Genomic DNA, 26,014 nt, shown 5'->3' on the forward strand with positions numbered 1-26,014 from the left:
AATTGCTTGTTTTTTTTTAAAAGACATATATCTTAATGTTTCCCTGCATTCCCCCTCCCTCCCATATCATTTCGTCATTCTGGTACCATCATATTATAATAAAACAAAAACAGTTTTGCAACAAAAGCTTTGACAGTTCAATTTGATGCTAAAATTAAAAAATAACTGACTTCTTTTAAATTAAAGCTGTTGTAGTTGCCAGTGTGTAAAAAAAAAAAAAAGGAAAAAATAACCCCACGCATGACATCTAACAATAATTAACCGTGGACTAAGACAAAATTAAAATATAAGTTTATTTTGGTCCCCCACCCCCTTCACCCCAAATCAAGACTCATAGTGCATACAACACTGATTGAGGTTTTTGGCTAAAGTAAATGCAGATGTGCCTACTTAGACCGATAGTTTAAGTTCAAGTAAAACCAAAATTCACATATTTCTATACGCCACTTTTAAACTCAAACAGTGTTTAAATCTGAGCAACAAATGGTTCAATATTGACAGCGATTATGTACTGATTACATACATAGTTATGGGCAGATACATAAATTAAGTAGATGTTAACAGAATACCCACCAACATGCTGCTGCATTCATAGAGAAACAAGTTGTAACAAAACATGAAAGCATTCCCTGAACCATTATAAAGTGTCTCACTTGAGGATAATGTCACTAACTCACACATGCACTACAATGTTACATGTGAAATTAAAAAAAAACAAGATATGCCTTATATATACTTTATAGTTAGTCCTACACTTTAATTTCTCTTAACACTTTAAAACATTATGATTGTCTCATTAAGCTTGCAAATTCTTTTTAACAGAAAAAAAAAAAGACCGGTGAAGAGTTGTTGGTTGTTTGGGATTTTTTAAAGTCTTACTAAGGAAAGGAAACAAAGGCACAATTACATCAAATTAAGGGGAAGAACAGAAGCATCTTGGAGTTTCGCACAGTATCCATTAGATGTCACCAAAGTTTTAACGATTCCACCCTAAGAGTGGCAGGACAACCCCCACCCCTGCTGCTCTTAAATCGTTAGCACTCTTCCACTTCCCCCCAATATAACTCATTTCCTCTCTGGCATGATGACGACTAAAGTATCAGGTATTCAAATCTGCCTCATGCTTCCATTGCACACCCACTTCTTTGGTTTCTTTTGAATGTGCTTCTTTAGATAAATAACTCTGAAAGAACAACAATTTTATTTACAGTAAAAGGTTTTCTTGCTACATTTTCCCTACTTTTAAATCAAGTAAATCAGCAGTCTGAAGAATTTGGTAATCAGTTTTTCGATTAAGAATTTAAAAACTATAAGAGAAAAATAACCCTTCTGAATTACTAAAAGCAGGAGTTACTAAGCTCAGTCACCAACATTAATTTTCTGCTATGATGGAAACAGGAGGAAGAAGTTCTACTTTCTTTGCCTGACTGAGCCTTTAACAAAGAAGCAGAGGAAGCTATTTTTGTCTTTCAGCTATGATAATTCAAAATTATCCAGCCTAAAAATGAATCACACTGAGCCAGAGGAAAGATCTGACTTACAGTGAGGTCCAAATGCATCTGTAGTTACAGCTTATGTCTAAGTACTTGCTAGATGGGCTTTCCTCAGAGTTATCCGAGGTGCTGTTCACTTTCCAGAATTCAAGTAAGCAGCCACCTTTTAGCTTTGCTGCACACACTTTTCAACCCCCCCTACACATTTACGGAACCAGCTTCTCCAAGGATTTGCGTGTGCAGCTCCATTTCCATTCTTATTTAGCTTTTGCCTCTCATCCTTTCCCACTATTTCTATTATCTTTATTTCTTTTCCAGTGTGGATTTATGCAGTTAAAAAACCATAAAACTTATTCACAATATTATAACATCCTAAAACTTTAATCTTGTAGAATTAGTATTTCAACTTTCCTCTGTATAAATACTATTTCAATTTAAAACCAGTCCTTCTCTACCAGCTGTTAGTTCTCCTTCCTCAACTCTTACCTTCTTTTCAACTTTCTCTTTACCCTCTCCAGAAAGACCACTTTAAAGCCTTCTGCACATCTCACAGAGCAAGCCACAAGATCTCACATGCCTTCCATCTATAACAATTCTCTCACAAATTATACAGTAACTATCTGAAAACAGAAAGGTAGTGCAAATCAATTTCATCTCAAATATAGTGCTCCAACTAATTCTTGTCCCAACAGTTTAATTCATTTGTCTTTTGGTAACCCATCAATTTGCACATCCTTTACTTGTAAAGCTACCATTAAAGCAAAGAAGAAAAAAAAATATAAAATCTTATTTCATAGCATCCTAGAAAATTGATTACAGTTTCACAGCTTGCACCAAGGTAACTTGGAAAACTCTAGGCACACAGAGGGTTGCAGACTGATGCACAAACATGCAGAATCCCTTACTTGTGGGTGCAAGATGCTAAGTGACCTGGCTTACGGAACTAAGTCTATAGCAAAATTCAGGTACCCTGGCATCACAAAACAGTCTTCTGAATAAAGAAAACTACTCTCTGCTGCTCTTGTACGTTGGGTTTGGCATGCTATACTGACATTTGGTAGCGTGCATTTTTTCCTGAGTGTCCTTTGGCCCTCCCTTTTAACCAGGTTTCCACACCCCACCAAGGGCTTCTTCAAGTTTGTCTCTGTAAGCTGCATAACGTTTCTTTAGTATCTGCAGTTGCTCATTTTCCTCTTTGTCCAGTATACGCAAGAAGTTTTGCAGTTCAGGAATAGTAAAAGCTTCCCACTGGAAAGAAAAGCAAAAAAGGATAGATGAGCTGACCAGAAACTACACAAATAACATTAATAACAACAACAATTTATATATAACAGTCTGCTTCCAAAAAATGGGTTGTCTCATCAACACCGATCAAACAGGAGCCCACTTATCCTGGAAGCTAAACAAGTGCACCCACAAAACCAGCACAAGCATAACTTACCATAACCTCTCCAGTTTCATGCTCACGTAGAACAAAGCTGAGCATTTCTGTTCTGGGGCCTGCCACCAAACGCAGGTAGAGGGGACATTCTCTGTCTGACAGCTTGCATGTATAAACTGCAGGAGAAGAAATCACAGTAATTATCTTTGCTAATGATGTTTCAAGTGCTTTGAATAATTAACACTAGCTAATGTTAGAAAATTTCAGAGGTACACACACGTAGCCACAAAATTTACACGTTCTACATGCTGCCTACATATGAGCCTGGTTTTGGGCAAATGAGTTTTAGGAAGAAGCTGAGCAGATGACTGAAGGTAACCACAGCGCTACACTCCCACAAGAACGAGATGGCCTCTAGTCACCACAGTGCATCATGGGAGTACATGCAGGGAAAAAACACAAGAGAGAAAGGGACAACACAGGTCTGTTGCTCTAACCAAGTACTTAAGGCATCAGAGCTGTGGTATCACCATTCCAATACCTTTTTACACTTAAAGTATCATACACAGGGTCTTAAAGGATGACTGCGCCTGCCTGACACAGCTGGTGTGGCTGGCAGCCAGAAACATCTGAACTCTTGAAACTGTTCTCAACGCCCATAGAAGGAGGGTTCTAAGTGCGAGAACACAGTGTTGGCAAAATGCGCTCTTCATTTTAAAAACCCACCTTTTTGCTCCTCCTGGTGCTTCCAAACACAACTTAGAACAAACTTCCAACAGCAGTCAGTGCCTGGGGAGAGACACGTGCACCCACACACACGAACACAGTGCATGTGGCCGTGATGCTCATCACCTCAGCAGGTCTCTGCCAACGCAGGGACTTCAGGAATCGCAGACACCACGGTTTGCCTTTTTAAAAGCCTTTCATGTGATTAAATCTCATAAATCCACGGTGTCTCAGGCTGTCTGACGTTTGCAGCCTGAGAAGCTGGCATCTTAAATAAAATGTAAGGGACTGCAAGGCACACATCTGCGCAGTTTAGTGGGTTCTCTTGTCTTTTGTGAGTTATCCTAAAATATCCCCAAATTGCTTACTCTTACACATGCTGCTTTTCACAGAGACAAAAGAGCAAGATTGTGCCCCCTCATTTATCCGGTTTCTTCCACCCTGTTTATTTCAAGCATTCCTGTAGCACCACCCCCAACTCAACCCCCTGCAGCCGCCAAAATGGCACAATCTGAACTCATACCTTGGTCTTCCTTATGACAGCGTTTGTAAAGTGCAAACTTCGCAGGGTTGTCAGCCACGAAGAACTTCTTGAGCAAGGCCTCGATAACTTCACGGACGGTGTTGGTGCTGCTGATGTGAAGGGTATTGACGCAGCCGTCCGGCAGGTAGAAAGCAGTTTCGTTATTGCTGTGAGCGCACCTCCCCTGGCTCTGGGAAGACTGCACAGTGATCGGTCTGCATAGTTCCAACTGGACCTTGATGAAGCCAGTGTAAATCCCGTTCGCGTTCTGCAACAGGAGGAAAGGATCGAGCTGTTAAAATCAGCAGTGGCCAGTTGTGACGTGTTGGCGGCCTAGGCAGACTAAAGTGCTCACAATGAACACTGTTTAAATGCCACTAATAGGTGACAGGTTATAGGAAAGATGTTGTTTCAATAATTCATGCATTCTTTCTGGTATTTTTTCTTAATTATAACAACTGAATTCTAAGAGGAACTCATCAAGCAAAAGATATTACAAGCTGGTGCTAAGTTTTCACATTGGAAAGAACTATGAAGTGAAACAGACCACTAACACACATCTTCAACACCACATTTTATGCACAAATACAGAAATTATCTCCCACATATTAGCTGTGCTTGTCAAACTAGGCTACAGCATTTAGATGTTCAAATTCTGTTGCAATTCAAAAAGAACCAGAATAAACGCTGATTTAATTACCATTTCAAATTATTTATTCCAGTTACTTCTGAAAGGCAAAACAGTAACATTTATCAAACTTTGCTGAGCTAGAAAACTTAGGGCAATCTGGTTTCAGGCAGAGCAAATCCTGGCACACAGGCAAACACATAACAAAAGTCTTTTTATTACATAGTTGCATTTACACGGTTTAGGATATAATGGAATTTCAAATTTTCCATATATTATCCACCCACAGGAATACATAATGTATCTGAAAATCTGGGCAATGCAATGATTGAGTAGCAGCTTGCTAGGCAGACAGACATGAATTTTACTAGTATGGTCTGCAGTAGACCAGACTGAGTCTTAGACCTGGTCCACAATCACTGGAAATGGAGAGTCTGTATGCAATTCACTGTCTGTGTCACAGGGGCAGCGGAAAAAGTCTCCTCATGCGGAAAACCTGTAGGAATACTCTGAAAATGAAGTCTCCTATAATAAATACTGCATGTCTTAACTTTTCTTACTGGTGGAGCATCTTTATCAGAGGGGTATCTACACAAACAGTATAAATACATCTTCATGTTTGCCAGATGAGGGTTTTCATCTGACAAACATACATCTTAGTGTCAACCAAGAACTTGTCTTAAACACATTTCAAACAACACAACATTTCCTTTTTCTACTGTTTGTTTCTTTCCATATAAAGAGAGCTAAGTGGATAAAACCATTTCAGACATGAGATTTAATTTCCAGATCTAAGAAAAAGCCCCTTACCTAATTTAATACAGATAGTTTCATACGCAAGATGCTGAAACTAAAGCATTTCACAATGCACTACAAAGTTACAGTTCAACTGCTCCTATTGAAAATTACAGGAATCCTGTGCAAAACTTACCAAGGTCATCTTTAATTTGTCGGTGACAGATGAATTATAGCTTTGTATCTTCTCTTTAACTTCTTCTTTACTGAGATAAAGATGAGGTTCTGTCTCCTTCTGAACATCCTTCAACAACAGAGACAGCAGTTTCAGAAAACAAAATAAACCCCAACTCGTTATTGACTTTGGATATGAGCATTCTTAGTCCAAATGGTAATTATTCCACAGAGGCCGAAAATAAATTAGCTGTACAGCAACAGAAAGGATTAACACGTTGGGCAAATCAAACAGAACACTTGGACTGAGTGGAGACAGTTAAATCAACACACCCAAAGACACATGTGTCCTTTTCTTTGCCAACTGTTTTCATTCAAATATTTATCAGCTGAACAGCTCAGCTCATTTCGTGGCTCGATTTGCTCGTGTCAATGCTATGCAGTTCTGCTAAGGCTGCAGTTGCAACTTTCATGAAGTATTACCTGGGGCACAAATGGGCATTTCTAAACAAATTAGGAATGCATATGAAAATGGCACCACATACTAACAAGTAACACCAACAATGCCTGTGTGTGGCAGCAACATAAGAGCATCCCTGCCTTGCAACGTGACAGGCAGCATGTTATGCACAAGGTTGCTACTATGTGAACCGCCGCTAGTGCCTCTCCAGATAGATACAGATAATGTTACACCAAGCTCACAGTTTTTCCATGGGGAAGGCCCTATTAGATTTTTCAACTGCTGCTTTTACAAGCTTGCTACAGATTTTACGTGCAGCAATAAAACCAATCCCTGGAGTTGGATTTTGTCCAAACAAACATTTGCTCCCAATCCGTATTCCTGCAGCAAACTAGTGTTATAAATACACTCCAGTTTCTATCACTGGCGCAAATGCCATATATAGTATGAGAGCTTCAGCCCTCAGCTTTAAAGATTTAAGGCTTCACTTATAAAGAGAGAAGCTCTGAGGAAACCTGAAGCTTTCGGGGTACACCCAAACACAGAAATACACAGCCACTGCACCGACAAACCATCAAACTGGAACCAGTGTTCCAGTCTGCGCTTGCAAGTGCGTCCCGACAGAGCTTACCCTAAGGAAGGATTTCCCTCCCAACTTCAGCTGCCAGCCCTCTATCACAGTCTTTGGGACAACACTCTGCACTCACCTTTGTAGGCACTTCAGTTTGCCAGAAATGACCCCAAAGATGAACCCATCTGGCGTGGAACTAAGTTTCCACTTGCCAGAAAGAATCTGCAGAGCTTTTTCTGCCTCCTAATTTAAAACCAGCTAGTTTTAGTTCTTCTGGGCTTAGCTTGCTTTTTCCTACGTGGTATTTTACTAAATGACATGCTGGAGTGGACTTTTTTTCCCATAGCTATAAAAAGAAAGGTGTGGTCTGAATGGAGAACTGGGAGCCAGAAACCTGGAATTCTGATTCCGATACTGATTTCCCGCATAACACAGAGAACATACCTTTACTTCACAGATCAGGAAACTGAGGGAGAAAGGAACACCAGCCAAACACAGCTCTCCTACACTGCTCTAAGATTGTGTAGCATCTTCCACAGTTGCCAGACCCCACCTACACTATTACAAAACACCAAATTATTAAATGTTTTCAGAGTCCAATTCTCCATTCTCACTGGAGCAATTAAAGTTCCTTGCCCTAAACTGCCATAATAATGATAGATACAGCTTCATCTAAACTTCTCACCTTGTCTCCCAGAGGCCCTGACAGCTTCGTTGTGTTCTATTTGGGGGCAAATGAATAGTTATGAAAACAAAGCAGGCACATTAAAAAACTCAAAGCATGTAAGTACTAACTTTTTCTCGGAAATAAGAATAAATGTTATTACTTATTTTAAGCATGAAAACAGCACCAAAAGCAACGACCCATAGCCAGGGTCTGCAAATATGAAGTCTAAATATTGACTTCGAATAAAGTGGGTGGGAGTGGGCTAAGACAACCTTAGCAGTAGATCCTGAAGGGACAGGGAGCCATCTGCAGTCTTCTGACCATAACAGTCTGGCAGAGCAGATGCCGTTTGTCTGGCTGATTTCGAGATCCCAAGCTTTACCCTGGAACACTCCTATTCCGTGTAGCTGCTGACAAGCCCCTTCGCGTAGATACCTCGCGAGACTCATGTCTCAAGAGACAAGCATGCTGGAGTTCACACCTCCCCAACCTGCTAATGCTACTGATACTGAACTTCCAACAATGGACACCAATATTTATCATTGTTCTATTGCTTCAAGCAGGTACCTCATGTACTCTGCTGGAGCTGATTATCATCATTATTACTGAAGTCGTACTCAACATCCATTACTACCAGAAAACACTAACCAGAAAAAGAGAAAAACATAACCTTTTTTATGTTCAACTTTAAACCGCTGTTAAAAAAACCCAAACAAAGAAACCCCAAAAAACTAACCCATAAACACCACCCAAAAAAACTTACAACCCTTTATATTAACTTCTGTGCACATCAAGATTTAATTTTGCGAAAATGACTTCTAATAACTGTAGATGACAAAGAGTCTATTGCTTTTAATTGCAAATGTAACTTCACAGGCTGACAAAAACACCTCTCTACATGAGATTAATTTTTAAAGAGAAAAAAATTAAGTAAACAAATTAGTAAGTATGAACAGACAGCAAGAAATTGCTTTCTTCTATTTTCACATGAGAGTTTTCATATACATTCCTGTTCTCCTAAGAAGTCACATTTTTTCTAGCAAAGTAATAAGTATTTTGTTAGGTTAGAAAAGACACAGGCCCATTTGATGACTCTAGTCCTGTGGCCTGCCATGGAACTAGGCACGGCAAGCAAAACCCAAGCATAGTATCTAAGCAAGCTAATTTCTGATGGGCTTGCTCTAGTCATGCCTTGGACTCAGGTCTAATGTATACTGGAGACTACAGTGTCAAATGCTAAAAAGGCTCTTGATAGAGCCAAATGTGTTTGCAAGAGCAGGTTTGATAGTGCTGGAACTGATGGGAACGTGGGGAGAGAAAGAGGCAACTACACATGCTGGTGATAAGCTAGAGGTAGTAGCTCCATCAGGCAGGTGGTTGAGGGACAGGGAATCAGCTGATGTTCTCAGCCCATCTTCTCTCTCTGCCAAAGACCTGTGAATTGCCAGGCATCACCAGGGGAGTCCTCATTCCCTCACAGAGTTAGACATGATTCACTACTTGAATGTACCACTGGCATTTTTGCCTTCTTGCATCAGTACTAGAAGCCAGGCAATTCTGGCAAGGCCAAATATACCTCACCAACTTTATTATGAAGAAGAAAGCCTCAGCCCACTATGATTCACTGGGGCAGCTGCTCTCAGTGAGTACCATTAAGCAACACACAGATTTGAGGCACTAGTGCATTTTAGTTTTCCTAATTACGATTAGCAACATGTAACGAGACGCTGACAGGATGGTGTACAGTTTTTTTCCCCAGGATTCTTGGAGAGGAATTGCTCCCAGTATACCATGGCACTGAATTTTTGCCACACAGCTTTGTCTAGCCCTGCTTTAGGTTAAAGTAAGTTGTCTTTGGCCAGTGGGTGGAGGAAAACTTCACAAATTCATTTCCCACCATTCCCTTATTTCCTTCTGTACTTTTCACCTCCTAGCGCAACACAATAAAAGAAGAGCCCTCTGCTAACCCTGCTTAGGTCCAGCAGATCAAATTCCACTTTGTTATCTCAGCAGGTAAATTTATTACCTATAGAAGACAGGTACACCGATACAACCACAGAGTAACAGCAGTAATTAACTGCACACTACTAAACTTTACAATATGTTTGAACCACAGTGCTCTGAAACGGCCAAGTGGCTCAAGCCACACCTGCTCAGGGTGGGACTACCAGGAAAGCAATCACACCAACCCCAGTTGCTTTAAACACAGGAGCAAGGCTGTTTCAGAGGTGACATTCAGGTGTTACAGCCCACCATGCCTAGCATCGGTTCTGGGTCTGGCAGAGAAGCCTGTCTGTGAGCTGGTGGCCCACCCAGCTCAAGGCAAAACCAGCTTTTTCTAATGTGGCACTGATGTTCCCCAAGTCATGCTCTGAAACACCTGCCCACCCACCCCTACCCCCCCCCCAGCTCCTGGGTGGCCAGCGCACTGCTGAGGCACAGGGGGCTGCGTGCTCCAGCCAGCCAGCTCATCCCCAGGCAGATCCCAGCACAGCTGATTCACCTCCAGCTCCTGACAAAAGGCCCAGCGTGCACGCCTCACAGAATGTGTATGCTGGGGATTGTGAAACTGCCTTTCTCCAAAAGTTAGGCCTGGTGATGAGTTTCCTAACCACACATCTTTGCATGTGTCACAGGAGCAGAGTGAAGTAGAAACACAGTTAGAGCAGTTCACAGTGTCTTCTTTTGTCATCCAGGACCTAGATGCCACTAGGTGTTCAAAATAGGAATTTTCTCTATGCAACAATGCACAAGCATGTCAACATTTTGTCTGTCAAAAACAAAACAAAACCACTCCTGAGTTTGGTGTGACTCCTCCACCACTTCAACTAAATTACATTCTCAGTCACAGCTGCTGTGTCATCTCCCCTTCCCTCCTCTCAGTCAAGTGTGTTTTCCTCATCAGAACTCCTGCTCTTCTACCATCCTCTGCTTCTTACGTCATCTGCTACTTCCTCAGCCCAGCAGAGATGTGAAAGATAAAAAAAAACTAATCTCAGGGAGAGAGCTGAATACATCAGAATCCATATATATTCTGTCTCTGGGCCCAGGACATCACTTCTAGTCTGAGGTGGTAATTTCAGTGAAGATCACGCTGCCCTTCCCAACACTTACCAGGCATACCACTGGCGGCTGTTTGTACTAAAGCCATTCCTCAGGTCAACCAAAGCAGTTTCATTCTGAAATGAAATTCCTAAGCAACAGCTGCCAGTGAGAGGGAAATGAGGCAAGTGCTTTCATTTCCCCAAGGGGAATACTTCGTCTTTCATTAGAGCTCATGACGCAGTGCCTCTTCCAAGCTGAGCTTCCTCTCAACAAAACAAAAAAAAGCAAAAAAGGTGGTTTTTTTTTTTCTTGAATCACCTCCCCACCCCCCATGCCTGTCACCCCCCTTATTGCAGCACAGATGTTGAGAGAGGCAGCGGTCTCTTTTTAACACTTGGGACCAGTGCAAAGCCCCCAAGAGACTATGAGCCCTCAAGGGACACAACTGAAAGTGAGCAGATTACAATTAGCATGAACTGCTAAGCAAGTTGTGGTCCCCAAAAAGAAGAATCACATTGCACTTGGGGCTTCATTAATGAAGTCCAAGTCCCACAGTTACTGCCAAACCCCAGTGCTGCACACAGTAAGCAAGCACTAAGCTTAACAGCTAGCAACTGCTATGGGATGAGGCTGGAAAAAGTTCCACCAAAAAAACCCAAAGCCTTGAAGCCTGTTTCCTCAGCATCCTTGCCTTGAGACAGATGCATGGCTTCCCAACATACTACTTTAGGCTTTTATTTATAGAGGAATACAAGTGAATCCCTCTCTTCCCTCTAAAATTTAGAGATATTAGCATCTTTTGAGGAATGGGGACCCAAGCTCCTTTTAACATTTCAGCTCGACAAAGGAAAAGATAATGGACAAATTGTTAACCTATCCCAGGAACACACTGAAGTATTTCTGTAGGAAATCTAAATAACCTGTGGGAGCTCAAGCCAACTTTTAAGTCATGTCAGTCCCTACTTCCTGCCCTCCCATTTCATATTAATCCCACTATATATATATGTGTGTGTGTGTGTCCTTTGATTCAGTCTGGTGAAAGATGCCCTGATCTTGCTGTAAATTGCAGTCATTAATCACTTCTTCTGAAGTAAAGTACTGAAGCTTTCACAAATCACAGCATGGTTTGTGTTGGAAGGGACCTTGTCCTATGGGTGGGGACACCTTTCACTAGACCAATTAGAAATGCAGCCTAACCTAAGGGTTTTTTTTAAATCGTCCTGTTTAGTCATAAAAATCGCAGCTAATGCATCCCACTTACATCATGTTTGCAGTAAGAAAGGATTCAACGGTGCTATCATACAACAAAAAAGCCCAGCAGAGAATACGTGGAGGAAAAGAGAGGAAGAGACTTCCGATCTCAGTTGTTGCTACTCCTACAAGCAAGAACACTCTTTCCTTCAGCCTGCCAACACCCCCACAGGAAAGAAAGAAAATGAAACCTTGCAATTAAATTGAAACAAACATCTTGCTGCATCCTCATTCGAGCAGCTTTGCCAACAGCAGCAATTTCACCTTCCATCCAGAGGCAAGCCCACACTCAAAAGATTCTCCTTCATTTCAAAGCCTAAGTATCACCAGGGAGAGCTACGCCAGTCATGTCCACCCACAAACGGTCAGAGACACCACCAGCCAGAAAGGTAGAGAGAAGAGCAAATTGGGACAGGGAAGCATATTACATCCAAGCAACTCCAAGCACTGCAACTTCTCACACAGCTTATGTCCTCCTGAATGCAGTGAGGCTGCTCTTTGGGTCAGGGAAAGCGGAGTTTTCTGACAGAATGGATAAGGGCTGAAAAACCTCTGCATCCTTTTTAGCTTTCTGTGCTCAGTGTGATCCCCTGGCACACAGGCCAAGAAGACAGTCTCTCTCTTTTTTTTTTTGGTCATACCAAGTCTTAAATAATGATGCTGACCACCAGAGTGAGTTCAAGAATGGCCTGCACCATGCCCTATAGAGGCAGCAAGAGAAGCAGTGCCTTCCCAGGTCAGGTATATGGTGCATGCTGTATTCTCCCTCCTACAGCAGCAGAAATAAAGGCTATTTTGGGTGAGCATGTAAGCCTTTTTTCTGCAGCCTCTCGGCTGGCATCCACAAATGTTGTGCAAGGAATTTAGAGGGCACCTCCCTTCTGGGTCTGTTTAGTGTCCATTTATGGACCTGGTGTTGATACACACAGAAACCCTTTCTGATCCTGCTGATACTGCCCATCTCTACACCTCTGGTGGCAGCAAGTTACCGGAATTCATGGCTGCAGTGTGAAGAAGTACTGCCATCTGCTTTAAGCTGATCTATTAAAATGGAATTAACTTGTGTTAACTATGACGCCTGCCATTTGCAGAAGATACCAAGTTGGGCAGGAAGACTACAGAGGGATACGAACAGGCTGGATCAATGGGCTGAAGCCAACTGAACTTCAACAAGGCAGGGTCTAGAGAACAAGTCTTGTGAGGAGTGGTTATGGGCACTGGGGTTGTTTAGTCTGGAGAAGAGAAGCCTGAGAGGAGACCTTATCGCTCTATACAACTACCCGAAAGGAGGTTGTAGTGAGGTGGGAACTGGTCTCTTCTCCCAAATAACAAGCAATAGGGCAGGAGGAAATGGTCTCAAGTTGTGCCAAGGAAGGTTTAGATTGGATATTTGGAAAAATTTCTTTACTGAATGTGGTCAAGCATTGGAAGAGGCTGTCCAGGGAAGCAGCTGAGTCACCATCCCCAAGGGCATTGAAAAAACGTGTTGATTAAGAACATGGTTTAGAGGTGGAGTTGCCAGTCTTAAGGTCTATGGTCAGACTCCACGATTTTAAGTCTTTTCCAACCTAATTGATTCTGTGAAATAGAGTGCCCCTTAATTATAACGTGTCAGGACCTGGTGAACCAGTTTCACATTCAGCTTATCCATCACCTCTGAGACTTTGTAAACCATGAACACACATAATCCTTTTTTCTCAAAGTGAGGAGCTCTGGACTCTTTAGTCTTTCCTGAGTATCTTCCATCCTCTGAAGCATTTTAGAGAAGGGCAACTAACTGCAGTAAGCACTTCCTGAGATGTGGCAACCAGAGCTGCATGCAGAACTCTGTCTGGGCCTTGATGCACACCTTTGTTTATTAACTTTTACACTACAGGTCTGTGAAAAAGGTCTACCTAAGATACACGTGATGCAACATGGTCTCTATTCCTGGGCATTTCCATAGCAGTTCAAGAAATCCCCATGCAACTACCACAGCTTATAATTTTAAGCACAATTTTTACAAGCTACAGACGTTCCAGCTAAGTTAAATACTTGTTACTTTCAGACTATTTTCAATTTTTCCCCAAGTACCCTCACCATGTGGCTTGGCATGCTAAGGAAAGCACTGAGTAACAAGGGATAAATTATTATGGCTCCTGTCTGACTTCTTTGATGTAAACACTCAGGTGTTTATACAGTGAATATTTTTAAGCAGCAGAGAAACAACCCAAGCACACTTAACTTCCTTTTATTCCTTTCTGCAAATTATTTTCCTTCAAACAGAGGCAATATTAACACCGTTAATGTTCATGCATTCTGAAAGGAAGGCTAGAAAAAAGAAATCTATTTGTTGGTGACTATAAGGTTGCTGCTTAAGTTTCATTTATCATGACCTCACCTCTGAAAACCCCTAGTTACAAATCCTGTCATACCCTATATGGTTGTACTTAAAACTGATTTGCACGCCAGTAGTTAAAAAAGCCAGTCATCTGTTTAAAGTGGAAACCGACTGTATGAAGTATAGTATCTGAGGCTTGGCATTAGATTCTGTCCCCAAAGGCACAGCAGGTTTTATGCAGATTTGTACTTTTTTCCCCATCCATATTACCACATATTGCTAAAGCAATACATTACATGATTTAAGTAACATTTCACAGCTGTTTCAATTTTATATGTAGTTTTACCACAATTGGTAAGAAACATCATAAACAGTAAAAAAAGAACCCTATCAGGTCTCCTCTACAGTAAGTGTATGAGTTTTGACTGCTGGCTATTTTAAGCAGATAAGGGTTTTAATGAAGTAAGATGGATTACCAGCCTCTTTGTGACCCATATAACAAAATCTAGCTTTAAGCAGACAGTTAGGAAACAAGCTTGTACATGATATCACATAGAAAACTAATTAGTGTATCTTGAAAAGAAAGTGAAGTATGGTCTGGAACCTGAGCTGTTGATACCATTAGCAATCAAGCAATTAAGTAATATTAGGACCCCAGGTCATTACACCACAGTATTTGCATGTGACCCTGCAATACAAGAATCCAACAGACTCCATCTAACAGAAGGCAGGCAGAGGTTGGTCGCACCCACAGCCTCCCAGGTCTTCAAATGCAGTTATTGACACCTTGCACTAACATTGGTGTCAGAAGCCAGCTCACCATTCCTGAGGAAGCACAGCGCAGGCAGAGGAAGCCCTGTGCCAGGCCGAGGCGTGCAGTCTTCTCTGCGTGGTAACCACCGGCACTTCCCAACTCTGAGGCAAGCTCAGTCATGGGCCTTGTCTCAGCAGACGCTGGGTAATGCGCCGGCTTTTCCATCTGCATCAAACATTCCCTTCCGGGGTTTGGCTGGGTAGCTCAAAGATTGTGTCAGATTATTATGTTTTTTAAGCCTTCTGACAAAACCTGCCCGTTATCAAGAAAAGGCAACAACTTGGTAACTAGGCCCAGCTTCACGGCTGGTGACAGACAGAAATGGCGACCCTGCACAGAGTCGCAGTCTCGTCGACCAAGTCACTTCAATTTCGATTTATTCCCCTTGAAAGAAAAAACAAGGCTCCTGAAAGTTGCACAGGAACAATTACCATCTAGGAAACATCAGGTAACAGGTTGGCTCTTTGGATATAGCACAAACCTGAGTGATAGTTTTTCCCCTGGTCATGGGCACCACAACAAAAACAATGCTGTTCAAACAGATACACCGTTTCCTCAAGCGGATACTGATGGTGGTGGGGGAGGGTGGGGAGGAGGAGCTCCTTGTTTGAGGAACACACAGTTCCCTAAACAATTCAAGAAGTTACTGTCATTGCCTCTGTCAACCTGACACTGATCTCATATTTGAAACTTTCCTGAAAGGAAAAATCCCTCTTCTACCACACATGCGTCACAAACCCTCACAAAGTGTAGGAACTATAATTATCTATATTTTTCAATAAAATCCGTATTTTAAAGGCCTCAAAACCCCCTAACAGTAACCATGGAGAGGTAGGGACACCAGGAAACGTTGTAAGCAATCACTGGTATCCTTAAGTACATAGCCACTAGGCCAAAGATACCAAATTATCTTCTTTGTATGTTGAATATGATCATGATAAAACCATCACATGCATCTACTCTGCCCTGATCAGGCCCCACCTGGAGTATTGCGTCCAGTCCTGGGCTCCCTGGTATAATAAAAGACAGGCATCTCCTGGAAAGAGTCCAGAGGAGGGCTACAAAGATGATTAACGGCCTGGAGCATCTCCCCTATGAGGAAAGACTGAGTGAGCTGGGACTGTTCAGCCTAGAGAAAAGAAGACTAAGGGGGGACCTGATTAATGTTTATAAATATCTTAAGTATGGGATGCAGGGGGAAATGGCCAGCCCCTTTTCAGTGGTCTGTGGGGACAGGACAAGGGGCAATGGCTGCAAGTTAGAGCATAGGAAGTTCTGCAAAACCATGCAGAAGAACTTTTACACAGTGAGGGAGAGAGAGCCCTGGAATAGGCTGCCCAAGCGGGTTGTGGAGTCTTCTTCTCTGGAGATGTTCAAGACCTGTCTGGACACCTACCTGTGCAACCTGTCCTAGGGAACCTGGTTTGGCAGGGGGGTTGGACCCGATGATTTCTTGAGGTCCCTTCCAACCCCTATGATTCTATGTACAGTCAACTTACGTGACTCCTGCTTTATATACATACACATCTAACGTATGAGCTAAAAAAAATAGTTCCATCTAAACCCTAATAAAGTTTGCACTGACTGCAGCTCTCCTTTAACAGAGCAACTTAGGTTTCACAAAATCAGCCCATATTTTTATGCCAACACTACCTCTCTCACCGCACTTGATATAATTAAAACCCTACCCAGCTTCCACAGAAATATTTTTTAAAGTAGCCAGTCTCTTCGAAAAGGCATCTCTGAACTAGTATTTCGCATAGCACAGGCAACAGGAAGCACCCTGTGGTTTAGCCTACATGAAGGATTTCTCCCTCTTTATACACTCCAGAAAATTTCTATCACCCAGCACATTTCATTAAGAGCTAACACTAGCATCCAAAAGACATGTCTGAAGCAGCACACTACAATAATTAGCTTTAACTACTATTGCCAGATCTGATCTGGCAAAAAAATCAGTTCAGTATTTCAGGAAACAAAAAAGGAGAGAGGGGGCAAACTAGGGGAGCACCTCAGCACCACCACGATGTACTACTACAGCCTGAGCTTCCAGTGACCTTAGTGACAGGATTTTCTCTCTTATACCCAGCCTTAAGAGGTCAAGTGCTGAAAAATAAATGCCAGAACCTTTTAGTCAATTATCTCAAGACTGCAGCAAGAAGAAATTTTTTGTTTCTTTCTTTCTTTCCCTACCTTCACTCAATTTTACTGGAGTTCCGGTTTGAATTTACTAAAGCTTCAGAGCTCAGATTTGACTGTTGTTCCAGTAAGAAGAAATACAAAGACTGAACCGTTCTTGGATCCAGCTTTGCTGCAGCTCCCTGGTTTCAGTTGTCCTTCTCACTTTGCAGCTGATGAAGGCAGCTGAGAAGAAACTGGTGAAGGCAGTGGGCAACCAGGCCTTAGCCATCCAGCCTCATGCCACCCCCCACAAAAGTTCACATCCTAGTGACCTGAGCTGAGGTTGGCACAGTGGTACTCCATCCTCAGATCACTGCACTGTGGCGACTGACCAACATGAATCAGCTCATGCGCACCGTAAGGACAGCCTGCTTCCCGGAGGGGTTTAATCCCTTGATTTCCTACACCCTGTATTTATTACTCACATATGCATTTAAACAGGTTACCCAGCACTTCAGCTGCAACCAAGCAGAGTGGGACTGGCTAAACGACAAGTTTTTTTGAGACCCATATGTTCTCTAAGAAGACAGACAAAACACACTACTGCCATTACGAAAATGGAAAGCTGCCACCAACTTGACTCAACCTTTTTTTCAGAAATACACTTGCTGCCTAGTTTCAGTATTAATTTGTTTTCCAGAATACACACACACATACTTATTTCTCACAAATGAATCCAGATGCCTCAAGTTGTAGATATCCATATGCTGGGACAATTTAAAGGATTGCTGCTTTTTAGCTAGATGCCTGCTGCTCTGCTAGATGCTACATCAGCTGCCACAGTCCTCATCCAGGAACAAATCTACTATCAAGCTGCAGACAATTTCTACAGATCCATGAGGCTCCTTTCTTAATCAGGACAGATGATTCTGTAATTCTGGTGGATTTTTTTTTCTTTTACAGGTGAAAAAAGAACAGGATAAATCAAAACCAGAAGAACTGGCAAAGGGAAGTGGGGTTTTGGTTTTATTTTTTTACAGGTTAAAAAAAGGCCAGAGATTAATAAACAACCCTTAAACAACTATAAGAGAAGTACAGTGCAATAAACACTTTACCACACAGGTCCCAACTTACCCAAACACTGGGCTAGCCTGGTGCCATGTATCAGCAGACAGTTTATACCACTGACATCTCTGGTGATAACATGAGCATGCTGCTCCCCAACAACCAACTCACAGTTTCTGTCTCAGGGCAGACAGTTCTGGAGTAATGAGCCACTTCTGAATTACAGTGCGGTCGTTAGAATCACTTTTTTTAATTACATCAATAAGAGAGGGGTTGACACTGGTGCTATTTAGATTAACACTGGAAGGACACAGTGGAGAGAGGAGACTGGAGTAGGAAGTCATAACAGGTAGCCTTGGGGGAGGTGCGAACAGAAGACTTTAGAACATGGCTAATGAATATCCCACTGGAAAAGCTGGATAAACAAACTTTTCTTCTGAGGAAAGGTCAGGAGAACAGCAATTAGGCTGCACTGGAGAAAAGGGCTTGCTTGCTTACAACCTGATGCTATGGCCCAACTCCAAACACAAGTTATTTTGCCACGCTGGAGAATGGCCACCAGGAAACCAGAGAAGGGGGGTAAAAATTACATGCTTTGTTCTTAGGCAGGGAATGGAAGAATGTGTTGATTTTACAACAAAAAGTTCAAAAGTTGTTCTTTTTTCTTTCCAAACAGCTATTTCCCTGCTTTTATAGGCAGGATGTTACAGGCACAAGGAAACACTGCTGCTACTCCACCTTTCCTTATGCCCAGCTTCTGCTCCAGGAAATGTAATCACGAAGCTCGTGGAGGCATGTGATCTCTTAGTGCTGATAAGCATTCCAGGTGGAGGGATAAGAAGGCCTACTAGAATTTTTCATTAAAAAAAAAAAACTCACCCTTGCTAATATTATAGAGAAAACAGAGAGAATCAGTACCCACCACACCCTGAAAAAATATACAACACTCTCAGAAGACAGGACACATTAAGAAAGACTGGTCACCCTATGGACAAGGGTGGGATAGGCTAAAAACAGAATTGAAGTTTTCTCAAACGCACAATAAATCTGCTAAGCAAAATGACACATTAATTAACTTTTAATAAAATTTCTAGAAATACAGTACAAGAAAATTAAAGTAACAGAAAATGCTATCCTAACCTAGGAATCTTGATGTTTAATTCACATTTTTAGGGGGCAAAATAAAGCAAGCAACCTAATATAAACACCATTTTGACAGGGAAGCAAAATTAGAAGTTTTTAAAGAAGATCCAAATTGTCTTCCAACTGGACACACAGTATTTACCTATGCCTAAATGATACCACTAAATATCTTATTAATCTCAGGAGCCATTCTTAGCTTACAAATATACACATGCATGCCTAAAACTATATGGTCAAGGGGAAATGCTTTAAAAGCTGGAAAAAATAAGATCATATCTGGAGCTTCTGACAGAAACAAAGGCTTTAGTCCTGTAAACAGACTGGTCAGTTCACACCCGCTCCTCTGCTGAGCATACATAAAACATCAGTCCACTACCAAGACCTCTGTGACTGCTGACCTGCCACGTGGGAAAGGTCTCAGCTTTCCACACCAAACCTGTAGCAAATTCAAAAGTGGTTTTTTTTCCTGTTCTAAACTGTACAGGCAAATTCAACCAGAACACTGAAATTCAAGCATATCTCAGTAGCGTATCAGTAGCTTTCCAAAGTAACAAACGTCACAGGTTCATGTAAAAATCTCTTCTGCAATGCCCAAGTGCATGGGGTAGGGAAGGAGGGAGGGGAACACAGGTTGTCTCCTGCGCAGCATCCTGGCCAGGCGATACACAAGACAAGGAGCTGCCCTGCAAGCCACAGACAGCGGAGCGGTGCCGAGAGGGTGTTCGGTTTTCTGGTTCTTTAAGAGGCGTTCGTTTATCAGCCACACAAATGCTTCATCTCACCGCCTTGTGTTAGAGATGCTGAAAGCCACAGTAGCGTGGTACAAACTGCCACCTTTGCACATGAACTGCAGGGCATCCCTGAGCCTAGGGAAGTTCCTCGAGCTGGCAGAGCCTGACCCTTGATTATCAGCATCATTCATTAGTAAGTCCTAAGGAAATCAGTAGAGTTATTCGTGCAGTCATTTATTAGAGCAATTAGCTAGTAAATATTAATGAAAACCAGTGCAGTTACATGAGCTCTAGAAACATACCAAGGTGACTCACATTGATGCCTATGTGTACACACAGGCAGAAAAGATCTGTTTTTAGAAAAAATAACATAGCAACACCAGAGTGTGGAAACAGCTACTTAAATGGAGCTTACTATGTGCTTTTAATCAAACAGTTTTTATGATGCAAAGTGGGAAGAAGCCAGCCACAGCTGGCTGTAGTATTATAAAATCAGCATTTCAGAAAAAGAGCAGAGGCAATCTAAACAAGCAAGCTACAAAATATGCAAGTGATCCTAAGGAAAGATAATGCTGGAGATGCCACCACACCTCCCAGCTTTGCTTCAGTAAGACACATTTTGTCTGTAACTTCTCATCCCAGTACACGTTACCTATTTACATTGCTGGCAAATGAACAAGAGCCCCAAACATCCCACAGGCATCACCAGGCTAGGAAACACCATGTTTTCAGGCTGCCATAAAGAGCTCAGTGCGACCCTAAGGAAAGGCACTGATTAAAACCAGCAACATCTTGCTGTTACTGGTAACATAAGGAGAGCATGCTCTCCTCCCTTTGTACACCGAGGCAGTTTTACATAGCCACATCATTACACTAGAAATGAAGCACACCTGCTTCCAGCCACCCTCCCACACAGACACACACAGAGCAGTGTGGGCTGTACAGCCCATACACACAACAGTCAAGGAGCCTGCTGCAGGACATGGCTTCCCTAAACACTCTTTGCACCCCATGGAGGGACAGGCACTGCACTGTGGTTCCTCTTCCTACCACTGGAGTCCCAGCTCCATGTCACAAGCCACAAAGGATGAAGCTAAGTAAGAAACATTTACATTTTCCAACAGATTTTACTCTATTTGAGTGCCAGCTGCAGAGCCACGCTCCTTTCCCACTCAGCACATCTCAGGAGTCCACCAGTCACCACTGTTTGCCTTCCTGCCCACGCAGGACACCTGCACCCAAACTGATTTCAAAACACTTTGAAGGGAGTGCATGTGCCTGCAAACAGGCAGGTGTCAAGCAGCCAGGCTCTCGTTTTAGTTAGTTCACATGTTGCCAGTAAAATGGATAGTAGCAGAGTAATTTCCACCACAGAAGAAGACTTCCTTAGATAATTAACACGTGATAGGTAGATGGCAACCAGACTGCTGTCATCGGTGATACACTCGAGCTGGTGGGTGGAAAGGAGCACCAGCCCTTCGCAGTTTCTTCCCCATGAAGCAGGGGCATCAAACACACTGCTCCTGCGTATCAGAACTGCTCATTAGAGCCTGTGCTCCTCCTCCCTCGGGGATCTCTCTGCAAACTGCTACTGGCTAACAGAAAAGTTTGCCAGCACAACTCGAGATTCCTGGGAATATTTTGCAAATCAGCTGTAAACAGTAGGCTTAGTGAACCTTTTCTAAACATTGCACATCACAAGGAAGCATTATCTCTGCACCCATAACCTCAGCATTCTCGCATCTCAGTTTACAGAAAGTCCCCTATGTCTGTTTAACAGGGCATTTTGAAACACCAAGCCAGCAGGAAAGCTGGCAACAGGATACGAGATTTTCACATCAACTTTTCTAACGTTACAAGATCTTCCAGATTTGACTGCTTCAGTTTGGAAAGAGCACTCCCACTGAAAGAGCTACCACCACCTTCCACTGCGACAGCTGCTTGCAAGATGCAATCTCTGTCTGCATCCAAAACCTCACTGAAATTTGCTGTCTTGATCCAAGCCATTTGGTAGCTCTGGAGTAGAAAAAGCACTGAATCAACCCAGTATAGTAAGATTAAAAACTGAACATTAACATAAGGAAGAGGAGCCAAAAGAGCACAGCAATCCTCATTTAGATTTGTAAACGACACCACAACTCCCCCCACACCCAGACTGAGAAAATCCCAACATCCAGATTGCTTATTAGAAACAAGAGCCATCAAAACGCTGCCAAGGGACACCTGGCCCCTTAAGAGGCCTCTCATTTTGCTTTCTCTCCAGCTGGATGACAGAAAGCCAGTCCTGCACTCAAACCAGGAATGAAGGGCCAGTTCAGATTTGCCATGGATACACATAGTTTTAAGGAGATGAGGTTTAATCTAGGAGTCTTTAATTGCCCATGCATTGGAAGTGATGAGTGAGTGTAGGTTATAAGCCTTACAATGAACTTGAACACAACCACTAAGTAACGGGTTTAAGCTCATCCCACTGGAAGTAAGGCTATGGGAAAGGCATTAAAAATGCTTTCAGGAGACAAATACAGCATGCATCCAAGCATCAAGCTTGCAAGAACAACTTGCAGAGATTATTTTAAAAGAACACAGACCAGTACTTCTATGACACACAAGTATATGCATTGACTGAAATCACAGCAGATAGCAACAGCCATTTTTTAGTTGATCACAGCTTTGACAAATGTTAAAAAGCCTGAGCCAAGGTTCACAGTATCACGTATCGTGACAACATTTCACCACCACCACCCCTTCTCCAGACAAAACTGCTCCTCCACTGCAGCAGAGAAAGAAGCTAGAGGGAAAAGTGGATTTGTCCTCCACAGAAATTCTCTGGAGCTGCTGCCACTGCCAAGGGAGAGCTACAAAGCCCAGGAAGATGACAAGGAAGCAGCAGGAAAAGGTAGTGCAGGCACAGCAAGTCAGGACCGTGTGCTGTGTTTCACAACTGTTGCTCAATCCAAGGACCAGCTACTGTTTAATTAAAAGCACCTATCTTTTTGAGCAGCCTCATTATACTCATTCTCATCCACAACAAAATAAAACCTTAAAACAAGCTAATTAATTTATGGTTTATTATCAGTTTATTCTTCCTCACAGTGCTATTTTCTTCATACACGTGCAGAGACAAGCATTCTTAGGTGTTCTGTGGCAATATTTTGTGAGGCTGGGTCTGCAAGATCCCTTGCTGCAGAAACTGGAAGGAGCCCAGCAAAGGAGCCAGGAACAGCAGGAGGAACCTCTCCAGTGAATTTGTTTTGGCAGGAAGAACTTCCAACCCTGCCCCAAATAGGAGTTTTAAGTACAAAATATCCACAGATGATGGTTCATGGTAGGTTCTCTCTTTTTAGGGGAGCTGACTTGAGACCTGACTGTAATTAGGATTTGCTAGGTCATGAACATTCACTTCTGCAAGCAAAGCAAGCACATGCAGGATCTGTGCATTCTCTGCAACATGAGGTACACACACTACCCAGATCAGAAGATGATGACATTTGAGGGAGCAGAGAGTGAGACAGGATGGGGCAGGAGACACTGAGCTCAACAGTTTCATTCCCATGCCAAGTGATGCAGCAAGACCGGAGGAGCCAATTCCACCAGATACAGCCAAGTGCCACATTTGAGAAATCCTAGCACATCCAGGACACCTGCACAGGGCTGGCAGATATCGCAGAGCTTTAGCTGGATGCCTGCAACCCATCCCGTGGCAACAGGAAACCAGGCAGGATACACATCTCTCAGTGCCCAAAATGACACCAGATGCTGCTGGTTAAGCAACTGAATCCCAACCTACATGTTGACTTGGTAGTGAATTGCTTCCCAGCAGTGCCAGTGAGACACCTGCATGTAAGTGTTTTAGTCCAGAGTTGGATCCTACCCCAAGGTCACCAGCAAGAGGCACACTCAAAAAACACAGAAAGATGGGGTGGTCTTTCCAGGTATGAGTTAATCTGTGGAAACCCATGTCACAGGGCTCTAGGCACACTACAAGTTTACATGGGTGCAAAAGCAACTAGGTGACTCACAGAAGAAAGCCAACTTAGCCTGCAAGCCAGAGCAGCTAGACAAGTGTTCTGACACGACACCACTGTCTATTTGCCCCATTTCTCTACTTGTTCCCTGGCACTTATAGACAAGATACTGAACAGATCTTGCTTTTGACTCCAGACAGGTGTTCATACCTTTCTTATGCTTCAGCATTCACTATGGAATGGGCATATCACCACTGTGCAAGACAAACAGTGGGTCCCAAACAGAGGCCCAAATAACCTAGGTGACTCCCAGACGAGACCTGCACAGAGCCCAGGGTGAACAACTAGAGGTCACCCAATTCACAAACACAAAAAGGACTTCTTAAAGCCTGAAGCACGAGTAGTGGTGCACTTGCAGATGGGAAGAAGCTGTTGTTAATATGTTATTATTGGAAGGCATGTTCACAAGCATGTGTGAAATATCACGGGGGAAGGGGGTGGGGGGAATCCATGTTGAAATGATTAATTATTCTTTGAAAGCAAGCTCTGAGTACCGTGCAGGAAATTTATGGCCTTATGCCACGTATTCCACAATAAGGAGAAGGGGAAAGGCTCATCAAGATTAGCACCATATATCGTGCGCTCGATGAGGCAGAGTCAGGGGGAGGGATGCTGGCAAGCAACAGCGTAATTAAAACTGGTAACCTAACCCAGGGAGACAAGGAGAAGAAACAACACTGGCTTTTCCAAACTAGAGACAACTTGACTTGGTTATCCAGCGGTTTTAAAAATAAACACACACACACTTTAATGTGGTCATTTATAAAAGAATTGTTTTATTACTTAGAAAGCACAATCCAAAATTAGAGTACTACAGAGCTCGGATTCGTCAAGCAACTATGAAAGCTATGATGAGACTTTACACTTAGAGAACAACGGGATGTTTTCAGATGAGAGCAGTTACACTTAACTTTTACATGCCTAAGAGCTGGTATGCATATGCATGTACAGAAACATATTTTCCCCATATCTCAACAAGTAGTCTACTAAACAACTATTTTAAAGATTTATGATAAACTGAAAGACACGGGAGTTGAGCTTGAATGGAAATATGACAAGAACAGATGAAACTGCAAAAAGTGACCATGCTTTCTCACTTGCCTCCTCAGCAGACTGCAGCATACGGTTTTTCAAGAGGTTCTCTCATGGAGGATGAGTTTCAGCTTTTTGCACAAGCTGTCTTAATTAAAACATTTTCTTACTTTACTAGAGATGTTTTATTTAGTTATTAATTACCTTGTTGCTTCTGATGAAGCACTGTTAAGAGTAACTGCTTTCTTGTTACTAATGCTCGATCCTGTTCCCTCCCAGCACTGCCTGAGTGCACTGCCCAGCCACCAGACATGGGAGCTACCTGAAGTTTAGCAGGACTCGGAGATCTTCCCTCTTCTGTTCTAGCTGCACAAACAGTTTTCAAGCCTAAGTCTTGAAACTGAAGTCAGTGTTTCACTATTAAAAAGACCCTCAACCTATTTCAGAGCTCTGTTTGAAGACCACAAAGAAAGCATTAGCACAAGTTTTTTGTTGCCCTGTCTGGAGAAAATGCAATCCACCACTCATACAGAAGATCTCAGCAGAGGGCTCTGTTGAGGAAAATAATCTGCCAGAGACATTCACTGTCCAAAGAAAGCCTGGCACTCCAAATAACAGGACAAGCCTCAGAGAAGCCAGCTCTTGTTTCAGCCCAAGAGGCAGATAGGAAACCATTACAGCTGGCTTTCATTTTGACAGATTCAAATCTGCAAGTCCTACACTTCGGGCACATGAGAATCCATCTGACCAGAGCAAAGTCAAAAGCAAGAATTACCCTGTCCATTTACAACCTTCAAGGAGGACAGAGACTCAGATTCCCTAGAATCTACCTTTCAGTTGCAGTAAGCATTAACAGCTTTCTATAAACAACAAATAAAGCCCTGCAAAACTGCAACATTTCTGCCTCAATACAAGCAGAGAAACAAGGAGAAATGTGGGAAGTTAAGCCCGTGACCTTACTTAAGTAGCAATATCAAACAGAGAGTGACCTGAAAGAAAAATCACTTGAACTACCATCCATCTTGCTGCAAAGGATATTAAAAAAAACCCACTTCAGAGAATAATAAAGAAAAGTATGAGCATATAGACTATCTGGTCTAGAGTTCAAG

At 42.6% G+C, this 26,014-nt stretch overlaps 1 protein-coding gene across 1 annotated transcript in view; it reads right to left on the bottom strand.

The window, feature by feature from the left end:
• Positions 1-2: 2 nt before the first annotated feature.
• RASSF3 (Ras association domain family member 3) overlaps positions 3-26,014 on the bottom strand; it is a 53,144-nt gene continuing 27,132 nt past the window's right edge. Inside the window, exons 2-5 of the mRNA XM_084279890.1 lie at positions 5,683-5,790; positions 4,124-4,391; positions 2,935-3,050; positions 3-2,741 (exon numbers count right to left, since the gene is read on the bottom strand). Coding sequence (XP_084136016.1) covers positions 2,592-2,741; positions 2,935-3,050; positions 4,124-4,391; positions 5,683-5,790 — 642 coding nt within the window. The 3' untranslated portion in view covers positions 3-2,591. The remainder of the gene's footprint in view (positions 2,742-2,934; positions 3,051-4,123; positions 4,392-5,682; positions 5,791-26,014) is intronic.

This window comes from Gallinula chloropus, assembly GCF_964237585.1.
Source record: "Gallinula chloropus genome assembly, chromosome: 1".
NCBI classification, from domain to species: Eukaryota; Metazoa; Chordata; class Aves; order Gruiformes; family Rallidae; genus Gallinula; species Gallinula chloropus.